The following is a 19,811-nucleotide window of genomic DNA, read 5'->3' as shown; positions in this document are numbered from 1 at the left end:
TAAGTAGTTTGGGTGAATGTGCAGGCTTTAAACAAGAAACATTGAGAAATATATTTTGGCAAATAATAAAATGTCCTGATTTTGTCCAATTAACAGCTGACAATTATCCCATTCCTTAGCTTGCATCTGAGTAAAATGTATTTCAAAACGCATTGATAGTTTACGATTATTTAAATGGTAAATTTAGCTTCAGAAGCGTTTTCATTTTGCATGTTAAAACCCACCTGAGAACCATGGGCGATTTTGCAATTTTACTGACGGATTTTTCACTTTTAAAACTTTTCATATAACAAATGAATAAAGATAAAAAGTCAATAATGCCTTACTTTTGATGAAATGCAGCGAGCAAAATGCGATAATTCCCGATATTTTCTATCTTTATATCTCCACGGCAAGTGTCCGCTGATCACTTCCGCTGTTTTTGAACCTTCAGCTCCCTCTTGAATTTACCTTAGTTTTTATCTTTCTTCTGGACTGTAAAGTTAGGTAGCTGTGCCTCACGGTCACCCCGACTGGCACAGTAATTTACAGCTCAAAAACTGTCCATTTTTCGCGGTTTTTAACGGGTGTGAAAGTACTTTTTTCAGCTTCACTAACATGTACTGGAAGTGCCAAGTGTACTCCAGTTAAATTTTGCGGTCACGTGGGTGAGGATCTACGCTCCAGTGACCTTTCGTGAAATCACCCTATACACCATGGAAACAATGTGATCACACTAGAGAAAGTGCAGAAGAGATTCATTCATAGAATGTTACTTAGGATGGAACATTTATCTTTTTTGGAGCTGAGAGTGAATTTATGGAGATATAAAAAAAATGACGAGGGTCATTCGCAGCATTGGTCATAATGAACCTTTCCCGTTGCAGAAGAGTCTCTAAGACCAGAAAGTAAAGGTTGAAGTAAGGGGTTAGAGGTTTAAAAGAATTTGAGGGAGAATTTTTCACCCAGAGTTTGGTTGGAGCCTTGGACACATTGTCCAAGTGGTTCCACAATGACAGAGACTCTCATAATATTTGAGAACTTGAGCACTTAAATCAACAAGCCACAGTAAAATCGGAATCAAGTGTTGGAAGAAAAGCTGGATGTAAACTGGATGGTCAGCATGGTGGGCTGAAGGGCCTGATTCCATGCTTAATCACTTCAGTGTGGCATTCAGAGGGAAGTCTGTTAATGTATTTTTAACTGATTCTTTTTCAGAGTCTCGCTCCCTTACTTTGGGCCTGGTGTGTATGTAGAACACAACACTCAGTACACTAAAGTCTACGGAAAATCTGGGATAACTCTGATGTGGAATAGAGAAGATGCTCTTATGGTAAGTGTGAAGGCTGGAGAGAGATTCCAGAAACAATGACCTTGCTGTAATATCTTGAAGTACATGGATCTGCGTGGAATAGAGGAATAAGGATCAGTTGCCAGCAGAGGTGATTTGATTAACTTAGCATCAATGTTCAGCATGGACAATGTTGGTTCGAAGGACCTGCTCCTTGCTGCACTCTTCAATCTTCTAAGTTCCAAGCAATAGAGAACAGCGATAAATTGTTTGTGCCATAACCTATTCAAAATTACATGAACTGGCTCCTCACACTGCTTGGGCACTGCGTACCATGATCCATGCACATTGAATCTCTGAGAATATTTCTTGAGCATATAAAATATCCAATAGCCTCTATTGTACTACAGGATATTTATCCTGTAAAAGATATACAGGATTTATACATTTGTGTATAAAATCATGGGAGAAATAGAATGGGTAGATGCACAGAATCTCTTGCCCAGAGTAGGGGAATCGAGACCATACGCTCAAGGTGAAGGGGAAAAGATTTAATAGGAATCTAAGGAGTAACTTTTTCACACAAGGAGTGGTAGGTGTATGGAACTGTTGGGCCTTGTTGGGCTGAAGGGCCTGTTTCCACACTGTATCACTCTATGACTCTCTGACTATTACACAGAGTCTGCTGAGATGCTAACCATACACAATAGTGTTCACCTAAATTGTAACAAATTTTACTGTTCTGATCCAGGTCCTGGTCTTTTCTCACCTCCAGCTCTTAACCACCCACCCACTGCCCCACACACACACACCCACCTCTTATTTTCAGTCCGAAGAAGAGTCCTGGTCTGAAACATCATCCATCCTTTATCTCCAGAGATGTTGCCCGATCTGCTGAGTTACTCCAGTACTTTGTGTCTATCTTTACCACAGAATATAAATCAGTTACTGATAAGGGCAGAGAAATGGCAGATTTACTTTAATCTGAGCAACTGTCTGTCAGGTGCACTTTGGACGGTCAAATGTAAGGGAAAAGTATGCAAGGTTAAGGGCAAGACCCTTAACAATATTGATGCAGGGAGTAAACCTGGATATGGACCAAGCGCAGGCAGGTGGGACTAATGTAGCTGGGACATGTTGGCCGGTGTGGGCAAGTTGGGTCCAGTGGCCAGTTTTCACACAGTATCACTTTATGACTCTGACTCTATATGCTATGTTGTATCATGTATCAAGGCATTGAGAATAAGAGTCAGGAAATCATGTTGCTGTTTTGTAAAACTACGAAGAAGTCACATTTGGAGTATTGTGTGGAGTTCTCATTGCATTGTTACGGAAGGGTGTTCAAGGATTTGTTGAGGGTGCCAAAGAAGTTTACCAGATTGCTGTCTGGATTAGAGTATTTTAAGGAAAGTTTCTATATATTGTTGGTGGTTGAGGGGAGCCTTGATAGAAGCATATAAAATTATATAAAGAACACACTGAATCAGTTTCCCAGGGTGTAAATATCAAAACATTAGAGGGCATAGCTAGCTTTAAGGTCAAAGAGGGAAGTTTAAAGGAGGTGTACGGAGCAAGTTTTGCATGTAGAGAGAGCAGAGGGCCCGGAATGCGTTGCCAGGGGCGGTGGAAAAGAAGATATGGCAGTGATGGATTAACCTTTGGTTCTGTTGGTGTCGATGTTGCATGTTCTCCTTGTGACCACATGGGTTTCCACCGAATTCTCTGGTTTCACCCATATCTCAGATATGCCGACTACAAATTGCCCCCACCATTAGGTGAGTGGTAAAATCTGTGGTTTGCACAGTGCAGGGAGAAATGTATTAATGCAGGATTAATGCCAAAGGATGATTGATGACCAGTTTCAATTTCAGTTTGTTTTTTGTCACGTGTACCAAGGTACAGTGAAAAGCTTTTGTTACGTGCGAACCAATCGGCATAAAGACAATACATGATGAGAATCGACTCATTTACAGTGTATAGATGCATGATAATTGAATAACGTTTAGTGTAAGGTAAAGCCAGCAAAGTCCAATCAAGGATAGTCCGAGGGTCACCAAAGAGGTACATAACAGTTCAGCACTGCTCTCTGGTTGTGGTAGGATGATTCAGTTGTCATAGAGTCATAGTGTAATATTGTGTGGAAACAGGCCCTTCCGCCCAACTAGCCCACACCAGCCAACAATGTCCCAGCTACCCTAGTCCCACTTGCTTGTGCTTGGTCCAAAACCATCCAAACCTGTCCTATCCATGTACCTGTGACTGTCCAACTGTTTCTTATATGATGGGATAGTCCCAGCCTCAAGTACCTCCTCTGGCAGCTTGTTCCATACACCCACCACCCTCTGCCTTTGTCTGATGACAGCTGGGAACAAGCTGTCCCTGTATCTGGAGGTGTGCGTTTTCACACATCTATACCTTTTGTCCTGATGGGAGAGGGAAGAAGAGGAAGTGGCCAGTGTGCGATGCATCCTTGATTATGCTGCTGGCCTTGCTGAGGCAGCGTGAGGCAGCGGCAGATATGGTAGTGGCAGTTAAGAGGATTTTGGAGAGGCACCTGTATATGTTGGAATTGGAGGGATATGGAGCACGTGCTGGCAAAATGGCATCGCGCTTGACACAGACGTTGGGCTGATGGCTCTGTTTCTGTGCTGTACTGTTCTATGCTACTAGATTTTTGTGCATGTCTACATTTGAAAAATAATAGACAACAGACAATAGACAACAGGAGTAGGCTATTCGGCCCTTCGAGCCAGCACCGCCATTCAATGTGATCATGGCTAATCATCCCCAATCAGTACCCCGTTCCTGCCTTCTCCCCATATCCCCTGTCTGCTATTTTTAAGAGCCCTATCTAGCTCTCTCTTAAAATAATCCAGAGAACCCGCCTCCACTACCCTCCAAGGCAGAGAATTCCACAGACTCACCACTCTCTGTGAGAAAAAGTATTTCCTCGTCTCCATTCTAAATGGCTTACTCCTTATTCTTAAACTGTAGCCCCTGGTTCTGGACTAATCTTAGTTTTGTGCCTGGGTATATAAAATATTTTCTTCAGAAGTTTTATTGATAAATATGATTTAGGCAAACATATTTCATCTTACAGTGTCAACAGTATGTCGTGAGTTATTACAACATTTAACAAACGAGCTGGGCTAAATGCCTTGGCCTGTATTATTACCTCGATGAGGATCTATACCCAAACCAGAGGACAACTACTTCAGACGTGCTTGTATCTTGTGGTCAAAATAAGGTCATAAATGAGGATGTGATATGTCCATTAAGTATTAGCAAAATACTGATCACCTTATTATTCATTATTTTAGGTTGAGCTCGATTTAAAATATCACAATCAGACCTGTGGGCTCTGTGGAGATTATAATGGGATTCCTGTTTACAACGAGTTCATCGCAGATGGTAAGTCAAGAACCCGAGTCTTTTTTTTTACTATGTTGGAAAAATAACGTGTTCATTGTGCAGTTCTACATGTTACTTGCTGTGTCTTCATAAATTGCAGGTCTGAAGCGTTCACCCATTCACTTCGGAAACCTGCAGAAAATACATCTGCCAAACGAGATATGTCACGATTTCGACGAGCATGAGATGGAAACCCGTGCGCTGTGTGAACAATACGTAAGAATTCACTGAGGGGTTTGAAAGGGTTGTATTTTGAATCTGATCGGAAAAGTCATGCTTCATCCTTTCTCCACCTCTCCCTTCCATAAGAAAATGCTGCATTTAAAGTACATTTAAAGTGAACCATCCACTTGCAAAGACAAAGCCCTATAGTCATAGAGAGTCATAGTGATACAGTGTGGAAACAGGCCCTTTGGCCCATCTTGCCCACACCGGCCAAAATATGTCTCAGTCTGAAGAAGGGTTTCGGCCCGAAACGTTGCCTATTTCCTTCGCTCCATAGATGCTGCTGCACCCGCTGAGTTTCTCCAGCTTTTTGGTGTAACCTATGTCTCAGCTACACTAGTCAACCTGCCAGTATTTGGTTCATATCCCTCAAACTGTCCTATCCATGTGCCTGTCTAACTGTTTTTTAAATGTTGGGGTAGTCCCTGCTTCAACTACCTCCTCTGGCAGCTTGTTCCATACACCCACCACCCTTTGTGTGAAAAAGTTATCCCTCAGTTTCCTATTAAATCTTTTCCCCTTCACCTTAAAACTATGTCCTTCAGTCCTTGATTCGCCTACTCTGGGCAAGAAACTCTGTGCATCTACCCGATCTATTCCTCTCATGATCTTATACACCTTTATAAGATCACCTCTCATCCTCCTGCTCTCCAAGCAATAGAGTCCCAGCCTACCCAACCTCTGCCTATAGCTCAGACCCTTTAGGCCTGGCAACATCCTCGTAAAACTATTCAAGGTATTGTTTGAATGAAGACATCTGCAGAAGCCAAGTAGTTGAGCTGAGAAACCCCTTAAAGGCAGGAAGTGGGAGCAGGTAAAATGTTAAACTTTATAAGGAAGTACCTCTGGAAATTATTCCTGGGAACCATTTCCGGAAATGTCACATTCATCATGGAAATAAAGATAAGAACAAGTAAAGCAATACATACTAATGCATGTGCCCCATATATCTTATCCATAATCATATTTGAAACTATATTCACACCCATAAATTCACAGACAAAACAAGTAGCTAAAATAATACGGTCAGTAACGCACATACAAACTTACATCAGGTGACACTCCCAGTGGGAACTTTCAGAAATTGTGTGGACAATTCCATCCATTGGGGACCTGCATGTTGAAAAGATCTTCTGCGGTGTAAGGAACATCACGGGTCAAACACTCTTGCCTTAGTCCCCTAGTAATTCTGGGAGATTGTTTGTGTCTTCCTTAGTGAAGACAGAACCAAAGTGCTTGTTTAACTGTTCTTCCATTTCCTTGTTTCCCAATATAAATTCACCTGTCTCTGACTGTAAGGGACCTACATTCGTCTTCACTAATCTTTTCCATTTTACATATCTAAATAAGCTTTTAGTCAATTTTTATATTCCCCGCAAGCTTTCTTTCATGCTCTTTTTTCCCCCTCTTAACTAATCCCTTTGTCCTCCTCTGTTGAGATCGAAATTTCTCCCTGTCCTCTGGTTTGCTGCTTCTTCTGGCCAATTTATATGCCTTTTCCTTGGATTTAACACTAACCTTGACTTCCCTCATCAGCCGCGGTTGAGCCGCCTTCCCAGTTTAAATTTTCGCCGTACAGGAATGAACAATTTCTGGAGTTCATCCATGCGGTCTGTAAATTTAGCATCTCCACCGTCAACTCTTCAAGTATAATTTTTCCAGTCTATCCTAGACAATTCCCATCTCATCCCTTCAAAGTCTCCTTTATTCAAGTTCAGGACCCTAGTCTCTGAATTAACCGTGTCACTTTCCATCCTAATCCAGAATCCCACCATATTATGGTCAATGTTGCCCAAGGGGCTTTGCACAACAAGATCGTTAACTAATCGTTCATTATACAATACCCAGTCGAGGATGGCCTGTCCTGTAGTCGGTTCTTCTACATATTGGTTTAAAAACCCATCCCATATACATTCCAGGAAATCCTCCTCCTCAGCGCTGCTACCAATTAAGTTGGCCCAATCTATATATAGTTTAAAGTAGCCTATGATAACTGCTGTACCTTTGCTACATGCATCCCTAATTTCCTGCTTGATGCTATCCCCAACCTCCCCACTGCTACTTGTTAGTCTGTGTACAACTCCAACAAGCGTTTTTTGCCCTTGGCTATTTCACAGTTCTACCCATACTGATTGTGCAGCATCCAAGCTAATGTCTCTCCTTGCTATTGCATCAATCTCCTATTTAACCAGCAATGCCACCCCACCTCCTCTTCCTTTCTCTCCATTCTTCCTGAATATTGAATACCCCTGCAAGTTTAGCTCCCAGTCTTGGTTACCCTGGAGCCATGTCTCTGTAATTCGGACTAAACCTTAACTACTAACTGCACATTCAATTCATCCACCTTATTACAAATGTTCCTCGCATGAAGACACAAAGATTTCAGGTTAGTGTTTCTTATCTCCCTTCTATCTTTTGCTTCTGTCCTCCTTTTATGTCCTTCTGTCTCCTTGCATTGGTTCCCATCCCACTGCCCTGTTAGTTTAAACGTGACACTCTCTTTCCCGTTAACTGCACGCATACGCTTCCACGTTGTTGACTCCAACCCCCCACTGTTTAGTTTAAACCCACTCGTGTACCACTAGTAAACCTTCACCATTGTGGGTGCTGTTGTTTCAGACAATGATCTCCAATATTTTACCATGCTGTTTTTCAGAGGGGTGCCTGTGAAAGTCTTCTCTCAAAACGCACGTTTTCAGACTGTACGTCCCGCTTAAACAACGAGCACTACATACAGGCCTGCATGCAGGACATGTGTAGCTGCGACAAAGTTTTGGACTCCTTCTGCCTGTGCAGTACCATCTCCGAATATTCACGGCAATGCTCTCATGCTGGAGGCAAGCCAAAAAACTGGAGGACAGAAACATTCTGCCGTAAGTGAAATATCAATCCGGTGATTGAACGATGAAAGCTGCTGAATGCTAATTATTCATTTGCAGGATATAGCCAAGTTGGCAGAGGTCAAAGAGCAAGCAGTGATTATATAAAGGCTCCAGAGGAACAAGGGTCTAATTATTTATATACGAACATACAAATTAGCAGCAGGTGTTCACTACTTAGCTCCTCTAGTTTGTTTAATAAGATTAATAAGATCATGGCTCATCTGTTTGTAACCAAAATTCCCCATTGCTGTCTCATCTTTTGTCTCCCCCTTTGCTTTTCAAGAACCTATCTAGCTTTGCAGACCCTGCTTCCAAATGTTCCAACACCGAGAGACAAATTCAAAAGTAGACAAAAAATGCTAGAGAAACTCAGCGGGTGAGGCAGCATCTATGGAGAAAAGGAGTAGGCGATGTTTCGGGTCGAGACCCTTCTTTAGAGAAGAATTCATCTCATTTTAGTCTGAAAATAGGTGACCCTCTGTTTTAAAACGGCAATCCCGCCGCATATTCACCCTGTGAGAATCCCTCAGGAACGACATTGTTTCAACCAAGTCCCCTCCAATTCTTCCAATAACCAAAGCATAATTGCCAAATTCTGCATTCACTTCTCCTCACAATAAAAAATAAAACATTGTCTTTGCTTTCCAACTCAGTCACAGTATATGCATATATAAATCATGCACTTGGACATCGAGACACTCAGCATCTCAGAGCTTTGTAACCTGTCGTCATGTAGATAAAGTAGTCCCATGGAGTCGTGCAGCACAGATACAGGTCCTCTGGCCCACCACGTCCATGCCAGCCTTTTTGCCCATCTACACTAATCCCTTGCCCGCACTTAGATGGGTCGAAGTGATGAACTTTTCCCGACAAAAGAGGTGCCTAAAACCAGAAGACATAGCTTTACTGTGAGGAGAAAGGTGGGGAGTGGAAATCCGAGGAAAATATTTTTACCGGGAAAGTGGTTGGAATCTGAAAAGTACTTCATGAGGTGGTTGTAGAGGCACAGACTCGTGTAACATTTATCAGCAAGGAGTAGAAGGTTACTGACCAAGTGCTGCTAAATGAATGAATCTTTTTTTGTGCTTATTCTTTATATTCCTCATTCTTGCTATCTCAGATCCCGCCATTATGATGTGAACTGATTGATTTGCAACAGCAATTGGAGTCATAATATATTGCAGCATCATGAACTCAGGCCATTCTACCCAACTCGTCCATGCTGACCAAATTGCTGACCTGTGCCTGTCCCATTTCCCTGCATTTAGCCATATCCTTCTAAACCATTTCCATCCATGAGCCTGTCCAAACATCTTTTAATATCCCACCTTTGATACCACCACCATCTGTCAGAGGGGACCACAACATATTAATCCTACTTTGCTGAGCGGGATACATTCTGCATTTCTTTTTTACTCCGGGGAGAATGTTATCTCCTTTATGGTTCCCTTATCCTCTCCCTCCTCCGTTCCTGCCTGTCCACATCCTCCCTTATTTGGTTCAATTTCCTCATCGATTCTGTCACCTTTCTTTCCTGACAGTTTCCATTATCTGCATCCTTTTGTTGCCTTCACCTCTCACCCACTCTGTTGCTATGTCCACACCTCCCCCTGCCTCCCCCTCACCCCACTCTATCTGCCAACCTCTCCTCACCTGTATCCACATATTGTTTTCCACCTCTAGCCCTACCCACGCCCACCTCTTTTACTGGCTATCTCGCCTCTACTCTTTCATTCCAGATTGAGAGTCTCAACCCAAAATGTTGTCCATCCATTTCGCACCACAGATGCTGCCCAGCCCACTGAGTTCCTCCAGCTGGTCATTGTTTGCTCCAGAATCCAACGTGTACTGTCTTTTGTGTCTCCATTTTTTCCCCTTTTATCAAGGCCTGCTCCCGGCTTCTTAAGATGCAACCTTATTTGTTTTATATGAATAATATCAGAAAGTACCCCAGTTTAGCATTTCAACATTGCTTGTTCCTCTACAGCAAAGAAGTGCCCTTTAAACATGATCTACAAGGAAAGTGGTTCTCCCTGCATGGACTCTTGTTCTCACCTCGACACAAGCATCTTGTGTGAGGAACATTATATGGATGGTTGCTTCTGCCCCCCAGGTAAGCAATTGTGGCCCATCTTTTCCAATAAAATGCTTGTAATTTGATGTTTGCTTGCATCTTTAACAATAGTTGTGTCTGTAAAGCTGCAGTAAGTAGGAATTTCATTGCTCCATCCAGGTGTACATGACAAATAACCACCCTTCACTCTTGGTCTGATCAACCACCTCAGAACACACAGAGCTTGAATGACAGATCACTACGCGGGCGCAGCAGTTAGTGCAGATCCTTCACAGCTGCAAAAGCCTTTCCACTGGCCCTGACCCTACTACCCACTGATGGTGTGGAGTTTGCACGCTCTCCCTGTGATCGCATGCCTTTCTCGTGGGTGTTCCAGTTTCCTTCCATAGTAATGGGTCACTCTAAATTAGGCAGATAGGCAGCTGGGGGAGGGGGGAGTTGATGGAACGTGGCATGTGAGAGTTAATCGGTTACAGAAAAGTGGGTCTGGTGAAATGCTGAGGGGCAGGCACAACTTGATGGGACAAATGGCCTCCTTTTATGTCATTAACCAGGTTAGAGTCACAGAGTCATCTTGTCCATGCCGACTAAGTTGCCCAACCCAGCTAGTTCCACTTGTCTTGCCTGTTACTATGAAACCATGTAGAGAATCCAAATTGCTATCAGTTTGTATACCATCGCATTTTTGATGTGATGCTGAAAATCACAGTTTTTGTGGCCTCTTTCGGCTGGTTAGGGAACCCTGAGGCCAAAAAAACTGTAATGTTTCCTTTACTGACTGGGCAGTGAAGTGCCAAATAAAATGTCTCTGGGTGATCTAACACCGTGTGGACCTGACAATAGTCACAGCAGCTGTGTCGACTCATCGTTGCCTCAGAAATACCACAGGAACAAATGCACCAACTTCCAGAAGGAGAATTTGGGAAAAAGTAAACTCCAAGCACCACCAATATCAAATATCACAATTGCAACCAATCCAGCCAGCAAGATAACATCCAGGATGCATTGAACTGGTTAATAGTCAGTAGATGGTTACTGCCTGAATAGTTGTGCTAAAGTGTATTGTGTAATGCAACTGTCTCAGTGCATATGACAACTAAACATTCTTGATCTGATCAGCCACCTCATAATGCATAGAACTCAAGTGACAAGGCAAGGAATCTATAATATGAGTGTTCCCTACAGCATTCCAACCTTAGTTGCTTTAAGAATGAAGAACAAAGTGTTTAGTTCAGTTTAGTTTAGTTTAGAGATACAACCTGGAAACAGGCCCTTCAGCCCACCAAGTCCACGCTGACCAGCGATCACCCCGTACTCTCTGTTCTGTTTATCAATTTCAAAAACTCTGACCTCAACAAGCTCATAGTTCCCACAAAACATTAGAAGGTTCTTCCATGGATTTCTGCATAAGTCTGCAAGAAATTGCAGATAGTTTTGGAAGTGGTCCAGTTCATCACATGAAACCAGCCTCCTCCCCATCGATTCCATCGACACTTCATGTTGGAAGCAACCAACACAATCAAGGACCACTCATACGCTGGTCATTCCCTCCTCTCCCCCCTCGCATCAGGCAAAGGCTGGTAAGCATGGACCACTAGATTCAGGAACAGCTTCTCTCCCACTGTTATAAGACAACCGAACGGTTCTCTCATGAATGATGGTGCACTTTCACTTTCACCTATAATGCTATAAAATTGCACTGTATTCTGCTATTTTTGTCCTGTGCTTGAGGTACTTGATTATACTCATGCATAGTGTAATTTGATGGATAGCTCGCAAAATTCTTCACTGTATCTCGGTGCACTTGTCCATAATCAACCAATATCAATAGCCATTGAAAACCCACAGCAACAGTTACAGACTTCTCTTCTTTCAGGAATGGTCCTTGACGATTACTCTGACTCTGGATGCATCAAGGTGAAAGACTGCAAATGTACACTGAAAGGCAAACACTACGATCCAGGCACCGTGATTTCATCTGAGTGTGAAGAATGGTATAACCAGCATCAAATCTTAATTGTAAAAAATAACGAATCACCTCATATCGCACAACTTTATTAAACGTAACAAATTCTTTGTCCCTTTTCATTCAAGTGCCTGCAATGGCGGTAAATGGCTATGCAAAAACATGCCTTGTCCTGGTGTGTGCACCCTGGAGGGTGGAGCGCACGTCTCCACTTTTGATGGCATGAAATACACATTTCATGGTGACTGCTATTACATTCTTTCCAAGGTAATATAATCTTTTCAATATCTATCGATTTTATATGTCTGGTCAAAGATGTCCATCACAAAGTGTCTGTGTGCATATTATATCACGGTAAGATATTGGACCAATCTGTCCACCAAAGCCACACCGAGCTCCTGATTACAAGCCATTTTAATTCCTCTTCCCATTCCCAAACACCTGCCTCTCTCCATCCTCCACCCCTGCCAGGGTGAAGCCAAATACAAACTAGCGGAAAGCACCTCCTATTCTGCCTGGGTAGATGGTGGCACATTGGTAGAGCTACTGCCTTACAATGCCAGAGACCTGTGTTCGATCCTGACCAAGGGTGCATGTCTGTAAGGAGTTTGTACATTTTCCCCAGTGACCTGTGTAGGTTTTATTGAAGATCTCTGGTTTCCTTCCACACTCCAAGGACATACAGATTTGTAGGTTAATTGACTTGGTATAATTGTAAATTGACCCTCGTGTGTGTAGGATAGTGTATGTGTACAGAGATCGCTGGTCAGCGCGGACTTGGTGGTCTGAAGGGCCTTTTTCCATGCTGTATCTCTGAACTAAACTTAATTAAACCCATTGGCAAGAACATTGAATTCTCCACTTTCAGGTAACCATGTCCTCTGTGCCTTTCTCTCTCTTTCTAATCTAATAGAGTGCAAAAAGTTCAATTGATTCACTGAAAAATCTACAAATACATAAGTTTTCAAAAAGAGTACATATTTGGAGAAACACCAGGGAAATTTTGATTAAACATTACTACTTGTCAGTACAGAGTAATGAGAGCAGAAAAGTACAGTTAATCGGGGCAGCAGAATAACATTCGGGATCAATTGAAATGGTCAACTGTCAGCGGGAAGTCACGAGCCAAGTGTGTTTATTTGTGAACCAGAACAATAAAATTCTTTCACGCTTGCACGTTAATTGCAATGATAAAACAAAAATAAAAATATAATATAATTAGTTATTCTAAATAAACTGGACAATGATAGCATAAATCAAAATACATAGAGTAACAATAATAGTGCAAAGTCATAGAGGGTTTTGACTGGGGGAAGGTGGAGTTAGGGAATTCCAGGGTGATGTCAGGAGCCTGACAGTTGATGGAAGAGCTGTTCTTGAACATGGAGATAACAGTTCTGAGGCTCCTCCTGTACCTTCTTCCCAAAGGTAGCAGTGAGAAGACCGTGTGGCCAGGGTGGTGTGAGTATTTGGTGATATGAGCTGCCATCATGAGGCAGTGCTTTCTGTAAGTCCCTTCAATGGTGAGGAGGGCAATACCCATGATAGACCGACCAATGAGCACCAATTTTTTGCAGCCTTTTTTGTTTTTGAGAATTCAAATTTACAATCTAGGCAATGATGCAACCATTCAGTGTTCTCTCCACCATACACTTGTAGAGGTTTGATACAATATTTGAGACATGCCTGGTCTCCATGAAATTATATAGTTAGTGCATTTACTTTTTAAAACACCTCAGAGAATGATCCAAAAGCTAACTCTCAGTTAATGCATGTTGTACTTTTATGAATTCTCTTTAACTTATTTTCCAAAAGACTTTCTAGAAAAGAAACACTCTTAAAATGTTTTTTTTAAAACTTTCAACGTATGTACAAATGTCCAGCCAAAGTTCCAACCCCTGATTAGCATTCAACAATCCCTGCTAGGAAGAGTGTAAGAGTAGGTGCTTGCAGAGGTTTGGACATGATGTTACAACCAACTCTGCTAAACAGCCTTCCAACAGAGGCATTTTGGCCCTTGGACCAGTTTCAAGCAAAGATCTGATATAGTTTTGATAAGGAAAATCAGGAAGAACACCTGTCCCTGAGTCCTAGAGGAACATGTGCAAATGACAAGGCAGCAAACTAAAATGCTAATTGAAACAATCAATGCCACAGATAGTTTTTGAAGATTGAAGCATTGGAAAAAATGTATTGTTCATCTTAAATTGTAAAATTGTTGACCATCTATGGTGTCTCCTATTCACACTGCATTGAACGTAACTAAATCAGAGGTAATGCAATGAATGTTTAACAACTATTCGGTTGATGTTATAAAACCTCCAGGTTTAGAATTAAGAACTTTATTTTTTTTAATGAAATATTAAAGTGATTAACTGCAATCGATTCCAAATACATATTTTTGTCTCGCTCATTCCTGTTTCTGAATCTAAACCTATCTCCAATAACCACCATAACATTTTTCTGTTCACAGGTCTGTGATCAACAGCTTTATACTTTACTGGGAGAGATAGTGCCGTGTGGAACAATAGCAACTGAAACCTGCCTAAAAACTGTGGTGTTATCAACAGACCATAAACACAATGTAAGTTCTTTTCAGAGATAATGACGCAAACAATAGACACCAACATCTCATTTTTAATCCCATTATTAACTATGATATACAACAACATTCAGACAATATACCTTCTGATCTCAAACTGAACTCTCTCTTAACTTACCTTGCTGGAGTTTTATTTGTTCTTATTGCAGAAGCTTCCCTTTAATATTATACCTGCACAAATATTTTCCTTTCTGTAACTTTTACTCTTTGGAATTGTTCGTGTTCATAAGTTCATACATGATAGGAGTAGAATTAGACCATTTGCCCCTTCATTCTACTTCGCCATTCAATCACGGCTGATCTATCTCTCCCTCCGAACCCCATTCTCCCACCTTTTTCCCCATAATCCCTGACATCCATACTATAACTCTGCCTTAAAAATATTCATTGACTTGGTCTCCACAACCTTCTGTTCAGCCTACACAAGGCAAGACTTTAATTCCTATATCTCAGGATGCCCATTCTTATAGATTTCAAACACACCTTGAGTTGTTACAAACGGGTAGAATGGAGTTCATTCTTTGCAATGTGAAAGTGGGATCCAGGCAAACATCAAAACTTGAAACCATGATGAAACCGTTGTAGTGTGACCACCCACTTTATGGTACTTGACTGAAAGTGCAGATTTCTGCCATCTAAGGTTAGCTTGCCACAATATAATTGCCACCATGGCCCATACTCCATTCAGCAACAATGCTGAGGAATGCTGACATACTCCTATATAAGCATGGCAATCAACTTGGCTAATATTCTGGCTGGATAGAAAGGCCATAAGGTCATAATTGATATGAGCAATATTAGACCATTTGGCCCATCAAGTCTACGCCATTCAATGATGACTGATCTATCTCTCCCTTCTAACCCCTTTATCCTGCCTTCTCCTCTTAACCCCTGACATCTGTACTAATCTAATCAAGAATTTATCTGTCTTTGCCTTAAAAACATCCATTGACTGGGCCTACACAACCTTCTGTGGCAATGAATTCCACAGATTCACCACCCTCTGACTAAAGAAATTCCTCACCTCCTTCGAAAAGGAATGTCCTTTATTTCTGAGGCTATGTCCACTGGTCCTAGACTCTCCCACCCGTAGTAACATTCTCTCCACATCCACTCTATCCAAGCCGTGTGAAACTGTGTGATTGTTACCCTTGTCCTGGACAGAGTTGGCCATATTTCCATGTAGCGTGCAAGCAGTTTTGGCAAGTTACTGTCAGCAATATTGTAACTGGCACAGAGAGTTGTGGTGGGTAAATCAGCGGATGTCTGAGATTCATCTGATTCATTATAACAACTGTTAATTCAGATCAATAACATGTCATTTAAAAAAGGTGATCATGTATTGATCACTTCAAACATATGGGATTGTAATAATGGCTTTTCTGGGGCCAGGGTGGCACGGTGGCGCAGCGGTAGAGTTGTTGGCTTACAGCGTCAGTGACCCGGGTTCGATCATGACTACAGGCGCTGTCCGTACGGAGTTTGCACGTTCTTCCTGTGACTGCATGAGTTTTCTCCGGGTGCCCCAGTTTTCTCCCAAAGCTGTAGTTATAAGGAGAGACTTGATAGGCTTGTTTTTTGTTTTTTTCAATGAGTCTTAGACCAAGGGATGACCTTACAAAATTATGAGGAGCATAGATAGCTGTGATTGATTACTTTTCTCTGGGCAAAGCAGTTTAGAATTAGAGGGCACAGGTTTAAGGTGACAAATTGAAAGAAGCTCTGACCGATATTTTTTCAGAGAGCAGTGGAACAAGCTGCTGGGGAAGTGGTAGAGAAGGTGCAATTACAACAGACTTAGAAACACAGACAAATGGAATTAGTGCAGAATTGTAAATATTTGCGATAATCTGAGGTTAAAGTGCAGATCAAAAATAATCCATTAATTAAAATTTTCAATTTCCACCATGTGTTCATCTATTATTATTGGGATTTTTTTCAGATCCTTGTTTTTAAAAATGATGGGAATGTTATCATGAATGGTGCAAGGATGACTTTGCCTCTGGTAACAGGTAAGATCTGGTGAAGTCCGTTTTGGGCGCCTTGTTGCTAATTTAATATTATCAAACATACTTTTACCAGTGAATCAATGAATTTTGAGGATTTACTTGTTGCAACGAACAGCATCTCAATCCTTGTATTCAGGAGTTATTTCACCTGATGACCTAACAATAAATTTGTTTAATATTCTAACATATTGGAATAGGAAGCAACAGATGAATATTTCATATGGTAATAGTTAGTCTATTTGAAACATTATAAATATATTTTAGAAACTTCAATGTTAATTTGAGTTTATCTACTATTTCAATTTGCTAAGTTTTCATCTTTATTACAAATCCCCTGCCCCATATATTCCATCTAATCTACTTAAATGTAATGGCAGTTTTTTAAAACGTTCTCAGTAGCCAATTTCGATAGCCATTAATTGTCGGAGATGATTTGAAGGTAAAGCTTAATGCACTCTCGACACAAAAGACAGCAAAGATTAATCTTCCGGGCGTCCTTTCTTGATTAATTAGTAGTTTATTGAAATAATACAAAACAAAGAAATAACTCATAACTTTCCGTTCTTAATCGCTGTTCCATTCACATCATATAAATCCCATAAAAGCTTCTTCTTATCAAGGTATGTCGTCTCGTAACATGTGTGTGTCATGATCATGGTAGAAAACTATTTCCCCTCATTCTCCGCCACAAATTAAAATTTCTACTCTACCAGTCGGCGCGAGACTCCTCTAACAAAAGAACACACCCCTACTACGTATAAAATCCCACCCATATTAACACAGGCAGATGATAATTAAAGGTAACTAGACTATAATAAACTTACTTAAGCTTAATGGCTCCAACAAATGGAATGTGATATTATGAATTAAAACTAAATTCCTTGCATTGTAGCCTTGTGCTGTAGTCTTGCAATTAAAATGCTATAGTTGCATCAAGAAGTGAATGAGTGAACACAGTTTATAACATCAATAATAGGTGGATATCATAGTGTAAAGTCATAGTACAGTGGGTGACGGTTCAACTGCAGGGGAAATTACATAATGTTTTTAATTGTACCATACATGGATGGATGGAGCGAGAAAGATCAGGAATAATCAAGGAAGAAAAGAGGAATTATAAAAACAGTCAGTCATATTCATGTTTTTTTTCCGGCAGCAAACTATACAGTGTTCAGACCATCAACATTCCACATACTACTGGAATCTAAACTTGGCCTGCAACTACAGATCCAGCTGGTTCCTCGGATGCAAATCTACATAACATTGGACCAATCCTATAAGGGGAAGACATGTGGTAATTATATTCCTCTCCATCTCCATGGCTGAATAGTTTGCCCTCAGCAGAAACCACAACTGTGAAGCCAACTACCAATTCCCTGCCCCCCCCACTGCCTCCTCGTGACCACGGGTGTCCAGTCCTCGCACTGCTCCATCCCCATCAGGAAGGTGAAAGGTCTCTCTGCTGTTTCCTGCAATAAAGAGCCAACCAGCTCCCCTCTGATCGCCTGGCAAAACATGTTCACAGCCTCAACACCCACTCGTCTGATTCCTCTTACTTCCTACGAGCAAAAGAAACAGCCACAAGCACTCTCATGGGACACATCTACACTTGTCTGTTCACTGGCTACGTGGTCTGCCCTTGTTCCTAACTTACTCTGGCACCACTCCCCAATGCTTTCTCCACAACATCGATGACTGCATTGGTGCTGCCTCCTGCGCTCATGCAGAACTCACCAATGTCATCAACGTCACCACCAACTCCCACACTACCCTCAAATTCACCACAGCCATTTCAAACCCTTCTCTCACCGTGTTGGATCTCTCTATCTTTATCTCCTCCCTCACCACCATCCAGGGACCTAAGCAGCCCTTCCAGGTGATACAGATGGTCATCTGCACCTCCTCCCTGGTTCTCTCCACACAAACACACTCACCTGTTCACCTATTTTTCGTTGTTATTTGTTCATCACCTCCCCTCTCCACGTTCCCACTTGGCTCTCTCTCTGCCCCTTCTCCTCCTCATCTGGCACCACCTAATTGCCCCTGCCTCACCCTCTATATACTGCTATTCACTGACAGTTTTTTCCCATCCCCTCTCAGTACTGATTCAGGATCTCAACTCAAAACGTCACCTGATGAAGGGTCTCGACTTGAAGTCTCACCAATTCCTTTTCTCCAGAGATGTTGCCTGACCCGCTGAGTTACTCCCGCTTTTTTTGTCTATCTCTGACATCAACTTGCACCTTTTACCTCCACAGGTGCTGCTCAACCCACAAGTTCTTCCGGCACCTGTTTCCATCTTAGATTCCAGCGTCAGCAATCTCTTTTGTCATCATATTCTCAAGTCTGTCTTTGTTATAAGTCACTCAGGCCATTCAAACTAAATTAATTGAAAAGCACAATGCTGCAAATAGTGAATAACTGAGAAGAAATTCCAGAAGTGCAGTACTGTTCCCAGCCAATAATCCCTCGCACAATCAATAGCTGTGAAGAAAGATCAATTGCCTGAAATATATATATTTTTAATTCTACGCCGTTGCTCCCTGAGCTGCTGAGTATTTCCAGCATTTTCTGTTTTGCTTTCAAACAAAGTATTTCCTGTTTCCAAATAAATTTCCAATGCTACAATGGGGCCCATATGGCTGTCCTGTTTATTTTTGATGAGCCTCATATTCTCTGCACTTCTATGCTACATTTACCATCTTTTTTAAGGTCAACATAAAAGGCCAGTGGAGTTGACATTATCATTTTACTTCTCCAAGGTTTCTGTGGGAATTTTAATGACATTCTGCACGATGACTTCAAGGCAAGTAACGGATTGATTGAGGGCACGGCTTCACCATTTGCCAACTCTTGGAAGGCCCAGCACAGCTGCCCCTCTGTATCATCTCATCTGGAAGATCCCTGTGCCATTAGCATTGAAAACCGTAAGAACAATTTTAAGTGACTGTGGGCTAGATTGGCTAGGGTAATCTAAAGTCAAAACTGCACTCTTCAAGCAAGACTTTTATGCTAAAGCAGTGCAGAACCTTTTTATGCAGTGTGGAAATGTCAAAGAGAAGGGGGCATAGCTTTAAGGTGAGAGCTGCAACGTTTAAAGGAGATGTGCGGGGTGAATGTTTTACGCAGTCATATGTGCCTCGAATGCTCTGCCAGAGGGGATGGTGGAGGCAGATAGTGGCATGTAACAGGCTTTTGGATAGGCATATGGATATGCGGGGAATTTCAGAATATGGATTATGTGCTGGCAGATTAGATTAGTTTTCCTTGCCATCATACTTGGCACGGACATTGTGGGCCAAGGGGCCTGTTCCTGTGCTTTACCATTCCATGTACTGGTGCTGAGATTAAAAAAAACATCAGAAATATTTC

General features: G+C 41.8%; 1 protein-coding gene across 1 annotated transcript in view; it reads left to right on the top strand.

Annotated features, from left to right (window-relative positions):
- LOC129705973 (mucin-2-like) overlaps nucleotides 1–19,811 on the top strand; it is a 119,337-nt gene that overhangs the window by 31,278 nt on the left and 68,248 nt on the right. The window contains 11 exon segments of the mRNA XM_055649948.1: nucleotides 1,198–1,312; nucleotides 4,591–4,681; nucleotides 4,782–4,897; nucleotides 7,533–7,779; nucleotides 9,776–9,901; nucleotides 11,739–11,856; nucleotides 11,957–12,095; nucleotides 14,302–14,412; nucleotides 16,373–16,442; nucleotides 17,596–17,733; nucleotides 19,202–19,366. Of these exon segments, the coding sequence (XP_055505923.1) occupies nucleotides 1,198–1,312; nucleotides 4,591–4,681; nucleotides 4,782–4,897; nucleotides 7,533–7,779; nucleotides 9,776–9,901; nucleotides 11,739–11,856; nucleotides 11,957–12,095; nucleotides 14,302–14,412; nucleotides 16,373–16,442; nucleotides 17,596–17,733; nucleotides 19,202–19,366 (1,436 nt within the window).

The sequence above is a fragment of the Leucoraja erinacea genome, chromosome 18 (genome assembly GCF_028641065.1).
Source record: "Leucoraja erinacea ecotype New England chromosome 18, Leri_hhj_1, whole genome shotgun sequence".
Classification (NCBI taxonomy): Eukaryota; Metazoa; Chordata; class Chondrichthyes; order Rajiformes; family Rajidae; genus Leucoraja; species Leucoraja erinaceus.
This window is presented reverse-complemented; position numbering and strand designations above follow the sequence as displayed.